Below are 12,227 nucleotides of genomic sequence, written 5' to 3'. Positions count from 1 at the left end.
ATTTATTTTTTACAAATTGATACCGTATAAATTCATTAATTAGATCACTCAAATGATTACTATTAAGTGGTAGCATAGAATGTGACATTTTCTATTATCAGAAGGCGACCCACATGCATTTTTTAATTGCCTTAGAGGGGGAGAAAATTTAATAGTTTCTAAATTAAGTTTCAAAAATGCAAAGCCGGTTAACATTCACAACTCCTACACTCCATACTTGCCCGGTGGGCTGTTGCGGGCTTGCGGCTGGCTTCGGTGCCTCCCTGTAAATGACGCTGACGTGTCATACTTGGACAGGTCTCTACGCCTTTAAGTCAAGGAAAGGCTTTTAAAAATGCCACGTGTACTTGATTATATGGCAGTCTCCACAACATATTGCTACGTTGCGTGGTGCTTCGTTTTTATGTTTCTTATTTCGCGCGTGCGCATTTCATCTTGGGCTAAAGCCTCGGGGGTAGTAGCAAAAGGGCCCGCACGGGTTGAAGTCCAGCTTCTTCTATTTCTGAGATTTCACAAATTACTAATTGCCCCTCCAAGTTTGATAAAATTTAAAAACTAACATCTGATTCAGCAGTCAATTTTTTGTTATTTGATTGCTTTTTCACTCCTTCTAGTTAATGTGTTCCTTTCGATATCTGACACCATTGATGAACATGTGCCAATTGATATTATACTGAAAACTTGAATTTTTGAGCTATTGAGCTATTTATTTATAAATTTATTTGTTCTTTCAATTTAGTTAGTTAATTACACCAAATGGAAGTGTTAGGGTCCATACTTTGTTGATCACGCAACACGAGGTATGGTAACCTTCAAGAATCTGAGTACACTCAATTACTGTCTTGAGCTGTTGTGAAATGAATTTATCAAATTCAATTAATATACATTGGAGATAATTGAGTTGGTTCATTTAAAGAAACAAGGCAGGTGAGGTGATTGAAGCAATAACTTTCAATTGTTTTGAACTGCTATTACAATCTTCCGTGTTAAAACAAGCCATTTGGTAGGTTTTAGTTAGAATCAACCTGTACAATTCTTGCCCAACAAAGTACCTCTAATATTCTTAACAGGGACACAAAACATAAACGTTGAAGTCATTCCAGCAATGTCACTGGTTTATCATCCTTCTCGTGATGAGTGATTTCAACATGAATGGATATCATCATCTTCACCATACTCCTCTTCATCTTCATACTCCTCATCTTCATCCTCATCAGTATGCGATAACGTCATGGGACGTTCAGCCTGATTAATTTACCATTATACCAGTAAGGTAAGCATAGAGTTTTAAATATCAATTCATAATTACATAAAAAAAGAACATCATTAATATGAAAATTAAATAAAATAAATCTTAAACATACCGATGGGTCACCCCCTACATTTTCCTCCTCCTCCTCCGCCTCATTTTCCTCTGACATCGACGTCTCAGAATCGTATTCAACCTCTGTCATGCGACGTTTAGCCTACAGTTTTACACAACTCTTATCAGTAGCAGACTAAATATGTTCACTAGCTATCAAGTTAGTGAGACAGATTAATGAATCGGTGGCGTACCACTTTTTCATTCAAGTGTTGAAGTGTTGTATTGACGTCACCTGCCCAAAAGTCTTCACCCAGTTCCCAATTTTGAACTGCTCGTAACCTTGGTGTCTTCAAAACTCCTGCAGAGAAAGTATTCAACTTGGGGCAATTCTCCACGATTAAAGCTTCCAAGGATGGGAAACTGAAGGCGTAATTTCCAGAGCAGAAGCTAGTGATGCTATCCGAACGTTCAAGAAACAACCACTTCAATTTGCTGAAAACAATTTCATCGTCTGCAACTCCCTCATTTGCAACTATTTCTTCCAGCCTATGGCATTCAGATACTCTCAATTCTCTAAGTTGCACAAGAGTTTTGGCTGTTTGGGGTGTTACTAAGCTTATTAGTAGCCAACAGTGGCATACTTTCAAAACCGTTAGATTCCGGAAAGATGCTGAGGATGGTAAAAGATTTATCAGACTATCCCAACATTTTTTAACCTCTAGAATTTCAAGAGTTTGAAGAAATGAGTTCAGGTTGGAATCTGGTCTCCATAAGTGCTCCTCAAGTCCCCAAAGTTTATTTAGCTTTAAGCTTTTTATCCGTGCGACCCTCTCAGCATGCTCCTCAACCTCTCCACATGAAAATATTTTTCCGCAAGGACAATTACTCAGTAAGAGCTTTTCCAGATTGGGAATATTCTGAAGCAAACCAACTTGGAAAAATGCTGATCCATCAAAAATGACATGAAGAACTTTGAGTTTGTGGAACTGGGCCTGCTGCCATATGGTGAAGTTATGTTCGCTTAATGTCAATTCCTCCAAGTTGGACAAAACCTGGTGACCAATCAGACAAAGCTAGCTTGGAGTTGAGGTTACTAAAATAACAAGTAAACGAAGGGGAAAAAAAAAAGAAAACAACAGCAACAACAACAAATATGGTCGGGCCACCCTAAACTTTCAAAAATAAATCAGTTATTTCAGCATAGCTAAGAAAATCATAATTCATACCTTTTCGAACAAGTAGAAAGGTTTCTGTGCTGGGAAATCAAGTTGGCCCTTCTGAACTTTCAAGAACCGAAGACATTCTGAAGTAAACACCTGCACGTTGTCAATTTCTAGTTTTTTTAACTCAGGCCATTCCAAAGTGTGCATTCCTGAGTAGAAAGTTGTAAGACATGGCAAATCCCGTAGTCTGAGGAATGTTGAACTTGGAAAGATAAACTTAGTGGTTGCTTCATCAGCCCTTCCTTCATTTGCAACAATCTCCTCCACTGATTCACAATTATTAATAGAAAGCCTTTCAAGCTGCAGAAGGCTCTTGGCAACGGAGGTTGGAAAGACACTTTTCAACCTCTGACATTCAAATATTCTCACGAGGACTAGATTTTGGAAGATGAGATTTCCTCGAGGATCCTTATTCCATATCTTCGTCAATTTTGGTAGACGAAAAACATGCAACTTTCCCAATCGAGATACTGCTCCAGAATGTGTTTCTTCAGAATTTAACTCCTGGAGATCAAATATCTCTTGTAGCGAACCACAAGCACCAACAATTAGTGATTCAAGTTTCAAGAATCTTGCAAACATATTATGAGGGAAAATAGTCCGTAGACTTTTGCAGAATTTAACTTCCATTAGTTTTAGTTTGCAGAAGGACTCCCCAGCAAATTGGCTGTGCCATATCATCTTCAAGTTACCCATTTTGGAAAGTACCATTTCCTCTAAGCTAGGTAATACAACCTGTAGCAATTATATATGTCATTGAATAGCTGAGTTACTAACCTCTTACTCTAGTTGAAAGCAGAAATGGAAAATCTTTTAGAATAAAGAAATAATTGAATATAAGACCACAAAGATTATAGAGAGCGAAGAATGTGAAAGTCTTTTACCATCTTATTGAAGAAAGGTTGAATCCCCACTGCAGTCATGTCTGTGCTGATATTTTGCAAAATGAATGCCTTCAATTCAGGGCATTTCACTATCTGCAACTGTTTCAAGGATGGAAGTTCAATACAATTTCCAGAGCAAAATCTTGTGAGCTTTGCAAGATCTTTCATCTTCAGGAAGTTTAATTGAGGGAGCACGATGTCCTTCCTTTCTTCTTCTATCATCTCTTCCGGGAAAACTATCTCTTCTAAGTCCATGCACTTGCGTATCTCTAGGTGCTGGAGCTGCATCAAGCTTCTGACGAGTGAAGTTGAAAATAAATACTTCAAATTACTGCAGCCATGCACAATCAAACGAGTTAAGTTCTGAATGCAGGATGACATTGCTGGAAGTTGATTGTGCCAAATCGTCTCAGAATTAATTGCAGAAAGTTTCAAGGTCTCCAAGTTGGGGAAGGCAACCTGCATGTACATATGGCTTTTGGTTCAACATATTTTCATATAAATAAAAGAAAATTTCAATAACACAAACTATGCACAGACAAATTAATTTTTAACAAACCAAAAGAAGCAAAAAGGATATAAAGAAACAGAACAAGGTTGTTGACAACAAACCTTTTCATTGAAAAATTGTTTGTTAGTATCAGGCTCATAATCCAGAATGACTTCAGTAGACAATGTACCGCTTGCCAATAGCTCCTGCTGCCTTTGCAAACTGTTCTTCACTACAGAGCAAAAGCTTCTAAGTTGCGGCAGAGATTTAAGAGTCAGTTTGCGCAATTGACTAAACTCAATCTTATCAACCACTTCAGTGTTGTTGATATCATCTTCCCTACCAACCACAAATATATGTTTCATACTCTTGCATGCAATCACTTCAATTGTTTGAAGTTGTGGAAGGCCTCTGGAAATGGAAAATGAGAAGATATGGGTCAATTTTTCGCAGCTTTCCACTTTTAGGTTTCTTAACCTGATGAAAGGCTCTGCTCTGAGTTGACTACAACTTATCTTCTCCAAGTTCATCAAATTGCTAAGAGATAATGACTCCAATAGGGGAAAGGCATCGAGAGGAACCAACTCTGTTGAGTCATTGATACACAGAAGGTATGGATTATTTTGGATATGAAGATGCTTCAAACTTGGGAAACCCTCCCTATCTAATTCATAAACAACATTTTCCACACCCTGCACTTCATCTAGCCATAGTTCTTCAAGTCCCTTCAACTGCATGAAAAACTCATCCTTCAAGCAAATGCTGGCATTGAGCTTGAGTTTCAATATTCTTTGATTCTCATAGCTATCAGGCCAATTCCACTCATCTCCTATGAATACTTTGTATCTTTTCAACTTTTGAGAAAGAAAACCCTTTGGAAGAACCTTGGGATCTCGAACTTGAATTTCTAAAGTGTTCAAGCTAGATAGATGCTTCAGCTCATGAAGGCTAGCCCTGCTTCTTTCAGAACTGCTTTGTCCTTCAGTCTCCCACTGGATAAAAGTATCACCCAAATATAATTCTTCCAATTGGGATAAGTTGGATATGACATTTGATGAAATGGCTTTTAGTTGATAACAAGAGCTCAAATTTAATGACCTAAGCCGAGTCAATTGACCTATCTCTCTGGGCAATTGCTCAATGTTAGAACCTTGAAAGCTAAGGATTTCTAGCTGCTTAAGCTCCCCAATAACAGCTACATCTCCTAATACACCATTATCTAGACACAATGTTCGAAGGTTTACCAGGAGATGAAGTGATGACGGCAGCGACAATAAATGCATGTCTGTAAAATCTAAAACTCTGAGCTCTGTCAATCTTGTGAAAAAATTATCAGGGATTTTGATGAAACCCTCCCTTGGGCTAATATGGAAGAACTTAAGTCGCGGGCATTCCAAACCATCAACAAGTTCACCAATTTTACAATTATGTAAAGAGATCGCAGTGCAATTTTTGAGAGTATCCTTGTCTAACAATTCCCTTGGAGGAGCCTCAATATTATTCACAGCAATTGAATGTTGGTCCCTAGATGCAATTGATATAGCAACATCACGAACAACATCATGCACAGAAAAATATTCACTTTCAGGACCATCAAGCAACAGGCAAGAGTTTTTGAGTTTATCAACCAAAGTAAGAGCTCTATCTCGTGCTTCTTCCATCGTATGTGTGCCCTTAAATAAATCCAAACCCATTCCATAGCTCAACAAATAAAGAACTGAAGGATTTTCAATAAAATCCATTAGACAACAAAGCAGAAAGGTTGACTTGAGTTCCTCACCTTCTAAATGATTGTAACTCAACTCTATGCTTTTGTATGCCTCGGCTGGCACTCCTGAGAAGCTACTTGATGAAGGCCTTGTTAGTTCACGCAGTGCATTCTTCCATTCAAACGTGTTCTTGTTTCTTAATGCCCTCGCTATTGTAACAATAGCAATAGGCAAACCTCCACATGCCTTGGCTATATCCACTGCTACAGCTTTCAAATCATTGTTTTCAATTTTATCACCCACTAACTTCTTAAACAGATCCCAGGCTTCGCTTTCATTTAGAGCACCAACCAAGAAATTATTTTGACAATCCATCTTACTTGACAATACATCTTGACTTCTTGCTGTCATCAAAACTCCGCATCCCCTGTCTCCAAAAGGAATTCCCACATTCTCAAGGTCAAGATTTGTCCATATGTTATCTAAAATCACAAGGATCTTCTTCTCTTTCCTCAATCGTTCACATAGCTTCCTTGCTCTTCCGGATTCACTCTCCTCGTAGAATTTCAAACCCAACTTATCTGCTATTTGTCCTTGGATCTTTTTTATGTCTGGCGTCTGAGATACATCTGCATAAACCACCTCATCGAAGAGCTTATCATTCCTGGCTTGCCTGGCGACTTCCTTCACTAGCATCGTCTTCCCAACACCGCCAATTCCATACACCCCAATCATGTGAACGTCAGGATTCTTCAAGGCATTTATCACATCATTCAAAGTGGACATTCTTGATTCAAAGGCCTCGTAACCTTTGATGGAAGTAAGCCATATGTCTTCTGGAACTGTACGGTAGGAAACTTTATCAAATCTCCCTTCTTGCTGCAGGAGTTCAGCTGCTGCCTTCACCTCCCTAGCTGCTTTCTTGCTAACCTGATAGCGGGTGTTTAAATCAGGACACAATCGGTTAGTTGTATCCTCTGTGCGTTCAATGATCCTTGCGGCAGCATCCAAGATCTGCTCAGCAGTAATCAGCCAGTTCTCAACTCTCTGCTCAATATCTTCCCCACTTCTTTTAGCATCATCAACCTTATGCTGGACACTCTCTTTGGCATCCCTCAGCTTCTGAACTTCATTCTTGAGTTTCTCTAAGTTGCTCTTGTAGTTGCAGCAGTAAGTAAACGGATGAATTAGGGGGTGTACCAAGTACTCAGCAACTTTTGCAGCAATCGCGACAGCAATTTCAGCCATTTTAATGAAAATAGAAATCAAGCAAACTGGATAACAGAATAACAGAAAAAACAAAGAAGCCAGGTGTTATTGAGATCAAACTTTGAAAATATAGAACTCTGGGACCAAATCTTGGACTAGGAGGAAATGGTGAATAGACTATAATAATCATCAAACGGAAGATAGAATGATACAAAGATAGTAAAGAAATGTGAGTATAAATCCAACCTTCCACAAAGTGAAAATAAAGTAGATGCCTTGTAACATTTTTTAGTCGTGGCCGACAGCCAATGGATATGCATGCCCCTAAAGTTAAAGCGAGCATGCTTTTACAAAAGTTCTTTGTATGCATGTAATTTTTAGTAATATTATTGCTGTCAATTATTTCGAAATCTTAATTTTAAGGGATAAAGATGTTCGTACCTCATTAAATTAAATCTTAACGCAAAGATGGAGAAATAATATGGAAAAATGTGGAGATGCAGTGGATCGAACCAGGTACCTCTAGAATGCAAAGCCAGCGCTCTACATCCCCTTTTCATTATTACGATGTTGTAAACTTTGTATTCTCGTTTTAAGAAATAAATACAACATCAAATACATCAATGAAAAATACAGTAGTTTCAGGGAAATTCATTCAAGTAGACAATGATATCCAGTGTACTTCAACCCTCAACGACAAGGATTCCTTCATGCAATTGAACCTCAGATAATCAAATGAAGGAAACTTTAAGTGATGTGTCATTGTTGTGAAGCAGAACAATGAAGATCGAGACACAACACCTCCTTGCAAATCTCTTGTGATTTCAACAGCAGGAACTTGCAAATCTCTCAAAATGGCTCATAGAAAGATCATGGTCACCTCGATCTTCTTTAGAACTTTAGTGATCTGTTATCTTAGAGCACAAGATATTGAAAGGGGAGGTGTGTTAAGAGCTTGTGCTCAAATTTACTGAACAGTATGGAAATAGGTAACTTAATTAATGAATCAATTACTTACCAATTCTTTTATGAAACTCTTGTATCATTGTATTAATGTCGCCATCCTGACACCTTTCATCCTCCTCTCCTTCTGCTAGCTGTACTTTCCGCAACCTTGGTGTGCTCAAGACTCCTCAAGAGAAAATCTTCATACTAGGGCATCCTCTCACAGTCAACTCTTCCAAGGAGGGGAATCGGAAGGTGTAATTCACCAAGCAGAAGCTTGTGAGGCTTGGTAAATAAGAAAGAGACAAACTCTTCAATTTACTGAAAGTAATCTCATTTGTCGCTGCTTCTGCAGTCAAAGAGCATTTTTGAATCCCTCGTGGAGTAATAAGCTCGATTTCTTGATTGCTACTGATACGTTCTTCTTCAGTACCTAAAATCACTTCCATACTTTTGCATTCAGTAACGTCTATCACTTGAAGTTGTTGAAGGCCTCTGGCAATGGATACTGATAAAATGCTCTTCAATTTGTTGCAATTTCCTACTTTTATGATTCCTAAATTGCAGAAAGATGCAGCTGTGAGCCGGCCATTGCATATTTTCTCCAGGTTAGTCAAATTGTGAAGAAACAATGACTCTAAGAGAGGGAAGGCATCACAAGCTACACCCTCCACTGAGTCAACAATACACAGAATGTATGGACTATTCTGGACATGGAGATGCTTCAATTGCAGAAACCCCTCTGCATCTAATTCATTAAGAACATTCTTTACATCCTGCAGTTCACCCAAGTAAAGGTCTTCAATTCCCTTCAATTGCATGATAGTCCCATTCTCCAGGCAAGTTCTGGTATTGAGCATGAGTTTCAATGTTCTAGATGTCTCATACTTACCATGCCAGTCCCACTCATCGCCTATTAATATTTTATACCTTTCTAGTTTTTTGGAGAACAACCCTCTTGGTAGAATCTTGGCACCTTGAATATGTATCTCCAAAGTGGTCAGGCGAGACAAATGTTTCAGCTCATCAAGGCTAGCATTACTTCTTTCAATATTGAGTCTTTCAACCTACCATTGATCAAAACTCTTACTCATGTACAGTTCCTCTAATCAAGATAAGCTTGATAAAACATTTGGTGGAATAGATTTTAGTTTGGAGCAATTCGTTAAATCTAACAACCTGAGCTTACTCAATCGGCCTATTTCTCTGGGCAAATGCTCAATATCAGAACTAGAAAGGCTAAGAATTTCTAGTTGCTTCAGCTCTCCAATAACTGCTATGTCCCCCAATACACTTTGATCCAAGCACAATGTTCGAAGGTTTACTAGGAGGTGAAGTGAAGAAGGCAGTGATAATAAATGCATTTTAGTCAAATCTAAAACTCTAAGCTCTATCATCCCCGCAAAAAATTTGTCTGGGATTTTTAACGCAGGATCCTTTGGATACATATAGAAGAATTTAAGCTGGGGACATTCCAACTCTTCAGGAAGCTCATTAACATCACATTTGTGCAACGATATCGCAGTGCAGAATTTTAGTGTATCCTTATCTAGCCATTCTTGCGGAACAACATGATTTCTCATTGTAAACACATGTTGATCTCTGGATGCAATTGATATGGCAACATCACGAACAATATCATGCATAGCAAACATTTCACTGATATGACTGTCAAGCAACAAAGAACATGCTTTGAGTTTATGTACCAACGGACATGCTCTATCTCTTGCTTCTTCCATTGTATTGACATCTTTAAATAAACCCATACCCATTCCATATTTCAACAAGTCTAGCATAGAAGCATGGTAGGTATATCCCATTAGACTACAAAGCAGTAAAGTTGACTTGAGGTCCTCACCTGTTAAGAAATTGAAACTCAACTCTATAGTTGAACAAGCCGCTGCCTGAACTCCTGAGAAGTTTCTCCAGGAAGGCCTTTTTAGTTCTAACAACGCATTCTTCCATTCAAATAAATTCTCCTCCCTTAATGCCTTAGCTATTGTCACAATGGCAATGGGCAAACCTGCGCATTCTTTGGCTATAGCAACTGCTAAAGATTGCAAATCATGGTTTCTAATACAATCACCCTCAGCCACCATCTTTTGAAATAGGCTCCAAGATTCTTCTTGACTTAAAATGCCAACCAAGAAGTTAATTTCAGAATCCATCTCTCTTGATAATACACCTCGGCTTCTTGATGTCAGCAGCACTTTACAGCCCTTATGCTCATCTCCAAGAGGAATTCCTAGAGTCTCCAGATCAAGTCTGGCCCAAATATCATCTAAAATAACAAGGATTTTCTTCTCTTCCTTCATTCGTGCATATAACCTCCTTGCTCTACCAGATTCACTCTCCTCACATAAGAAAAGGCCCAACTCATCTGCAATTTGTCCTTGCATCTTTTTTATGTCTGGAATCTGCGGTACATCAACAAAAACCACCTCATCAAAGAGTTTGTGTCCCTTGACTTGTCTAGCAATTTCTTTCACGAGCATCGTCTTGCCAATACCACCCATACCACATATCCCAATCATGTCGACACTGGGATTACTTAAAGCATTTGTAATATCCTTGAAAGTGGATATTCTTGAATCAAAAGCCTGGTAACCTTTACTCAAAGTAAGCCATATCTTCTCTGGATTGATATGGTAGGAAACTTTATGAAATTTTCCTGTTTCATGAAGTCCAGCAACAGGCTTGGCCTCCCTTGCTGCTTTCTCGCTAAGTTGATACTGGACCTTCAAATTAGGACACAGCCCCTTAAAGCATTGGTTCTTTATCTTTGCTCTGTCTGCGCCTTCAATAGACTTCACTGCCTCATCGATGATCTTGTTCGCACCACTCTTCAACATCTTGTTCAATCTCCTCCCCTTTTCTTTTAGCATCAGCAATGGAATGCTCTACCCTCGCTCTTGCATCAATCAGCTTCTCAACTTCTTTACGGAGATTCTCTAAGTTATCATTGTAGTTGCACAAATAACTAAATTTGCGTCCTATGGGAGTAATCAAGCACTCAGCAACTTTTGCAACAATAGAAACGCCAATTTCAACTATTTTAATTGCAAAAAAGTGGCCAACTACTACTATGTTCTTGAGATCAACTATTGAAAACAACAAAAGGTTTTCTTGATTAAAGTATAAGGCAACACAGGGAGAGATTCGGAGAGATTTTTGGTAAGCAAAGTTTGAATCAGCAAGGCAAGGAAAGACTCTAAAGACAAACAAAATGAGTTGCTTGTTCAAAAAATTATTTCCAGACATTGAAATATATGGTATTGAACTTTACAATTTAAATTATTTTACAAATGAAGCCGGCTCATTCAACTTGCCAAAAAAATAAAAAAGCACAAGCAATGAAGCAAAATTAAAAATTTTGGAAGCAACAGCGACTTTCTTTGTTTGATTAGTCAATTCAAATGTAAAGAAAGACCTAATCTAAGTCTTCATATTAATTGAACATATGAAATCTTTGAAAGTAACAACAAATTAGAAAAAAAAAATAACTAAATAAGATTAGAAAAAACCTGTAATTGACAGCAAATGTTGAACCCGAAAATCAAACAGCTTGCTACGCTGAAAAATAAGATTAAAAAATAAATGAATAAATTGGAGATGCAGGGGATCGAACCCTGTACCTCTCGCATGCAAAGCGAGCGCTCTACCATTTGAGCTACATCCCCTAGGATAATAATGTTGTTTATTTAATAGATTTCAAATAAGAGATATTTATGTACGTCTTTCATCTCTGTTACGTTATGTTATGTTACTGTGTTTGTTGGGTGCACATGAAGATATGAACTGTTAAAATAATCGTAGGGAAGAAGAAACTAAGCTCGCTGTTCAAGTAACTTTTTGGAGATACGAGGAAGGCCAAGACTCAAGTGTGTGTAGACATGTATATGTATGTATCGTTTGCGCTACCCATGATTCTTACTAACGTTTAATTGTTTTCTACCATGCGATTTCTGGTTCCCTTGGCTTCAGTATGTTTGCCGGCAATCTTGGCCGGATTGAGCTTGTTAATGCAACACTTTGCTAGCTCTTGTTGAGTCATTTGAGCAATCAAAACTCAAATAACCCATAAGGGAAAAAAAAATTATTTTATGTATGTGAGCAAGAGAATTAATGCAATTATAAGATATTTTCTTGTGCAATGATCTGTTGATTTGATAGGATCAAAAATGTTAAAGTGAGGATCTACTAAAACAAAATATATATATATAGATACAAAAGAAATATAGATATCAATATATTAAAAATTGTATTTTTTTTTTTTTGTAAGCTAGTGTATTAAAATTTGTGTTTCTTTTTTTTTAATAGTGTCGTCTTCACTTTAACAAAGTAAAGATGCCCTCACTAAAGTATTATTATTATTAAGGTAAAAACTCATTTAGTCTATATACTTTAATATTAATATCTATTTAGTCTTTATATTTTTAAAAATGTCTCGAAACATCCATG

The 12,227-nt window shown here is 37.7% G+C and overlaps 2 protein-coding genes and 1 non-coding gene across 5 annotated transcripts; all 3 read right to left on the bottom strand.

The window, feature by feature from the left end:
• Positions 1 to 933: 933 nt before the first annotated feature.
• On the bottom strand, positions 934 to 7,120 carry LOC102621544 (probable disease resistance protein At4g27220). 2 transcript variants are annotated; one of them, XM_006471881.3, is made up of 6 exons: positions 4,026 to 7,113; positions 3,414 to 3,872; positions 2,533 to 3,264; positions 1,558 to 2,358; positions 1,365 to 1,466; positions 934 to 1,245 (listed from the first exon to the last, which is right to left on the bottom strand). In XM_006471881.3, exons 1-6 carry the CDS (start codon positions 6,858 to 6,860, stop codon positions 1,144 to 1,146), a joined length of 5,031 nt encoding a protein of 1,676 aa, XP_006471944.2. In that variant the 5' UTR covers positions 6,861 to 7,113; the 3' UTR covers positions 934 to 1,143. The 2 variants fall into 2 exon arrangements, 1 of the variants encoding a protein (XP_006471944.2); XR_008054736.1 differs by having other exon boundaries at positions 1,201 to 1,245; positions 1,599 to 2,358; positions 4,026 to 7,120.
• Positions 7,121 to 7,324: 204 nt separating this feature from the next.
• LOC102621264 (disease resistance protein At4g27190-like) lies at positions 7,325 to 11,421 on the bottom strand. Of its 2 annotated transcripts, XM_052441389.1 has the most exons (3): positions 11,291 to 11,421; positions 7,840 to 10,759; positions 7,325 to 7,735 (listed from the first exon to the last, which is right to left on the bottom strand). In XM_052441389.1, the coding sequence occupies exon 2, from the start codon at positions 10,649 to 10,651 to the stop codon at positions 8,876 to 8,878; it is 1,776 nt and encodes a 591-aa protein (XP_052297349.1). In that variant the 5' UTR covers positions 10,652 to 10,759; positions 11,291 to 11,421; the 3' UTR covers positions 7,325 to 7,735; positions 7,840 to 8,875. The 2 variants fall into 2 exon arrangements, with proteins under 2 accessions (XP_052297349.1, XP_024952105.2); XM_025096337.2 differs by lacking the exon at positions 11,291 to 11,421 and having other exon boundaries at positions 7,840 to 11,280.
• TRNAA-UGC (transfer RNA alanine (anticodon UGC)) lies at positions 11,374 to 11,446 on the bottom strand. The gene has a single exon. It is a non-coding gene; the product is annotated as a tRNA-Ala (tRNA).
• Positions 11,447 to 12,227: the final 781 nt, after the last annotated feature.

The sequence above is a fragment of the Citrus sinensis genome, chromosome 5 (genome assembly GCF_022201045.2).
Source record: "Citrus sinensis cultivar Valencia sweet orange chromosome 5, DVS_A1.0, whole genome shotgun sequence".
NCBI lineage: Eukaryota > Viridiplantae > Streptophyta > Magnoliopsida > Sapindales > Rutaceae > Citrus > Citrus sinensis.
The sequence above is the reverse complement of the archived record's forward strand: the minus strand, read 5'-3'. Positions and strand labels throughout refer to the sequence as shown.

Excerpts from the sequence above, each read along its gene's own strand:
- LOC102621544 (XM_006471881.3), bottom strand. The coding sequence starts at position 6,860 with ATGGCTGAAATTGCTGTCGCGATTGCTGCAAAAGTTGCTGAGTACTTG. Across the intron at positions 3,265-3,413 it reads AACCTTTCTTCAATAAGATG|GTTGTATTACCTAGCTTAGA; the intron begins GTAAAAGACTTT and ends TAATTGCTACAG. Across the intron at positions 1,246-1,364 it reads ATGTAGGGGGTGACCCATCG|GCTGAACGTCCCATGACGTT; the intron begins GTATGTTTAAGA and ends TAAATTAATCAG.
- LOC102621264 (XM_052441389.1), bottom strand. The coding sequence starts at position 10,651 with ATGCTAAAAGAAAAGGGGAGGAGATTGAACAAGATGTTGAAGAGTGGT.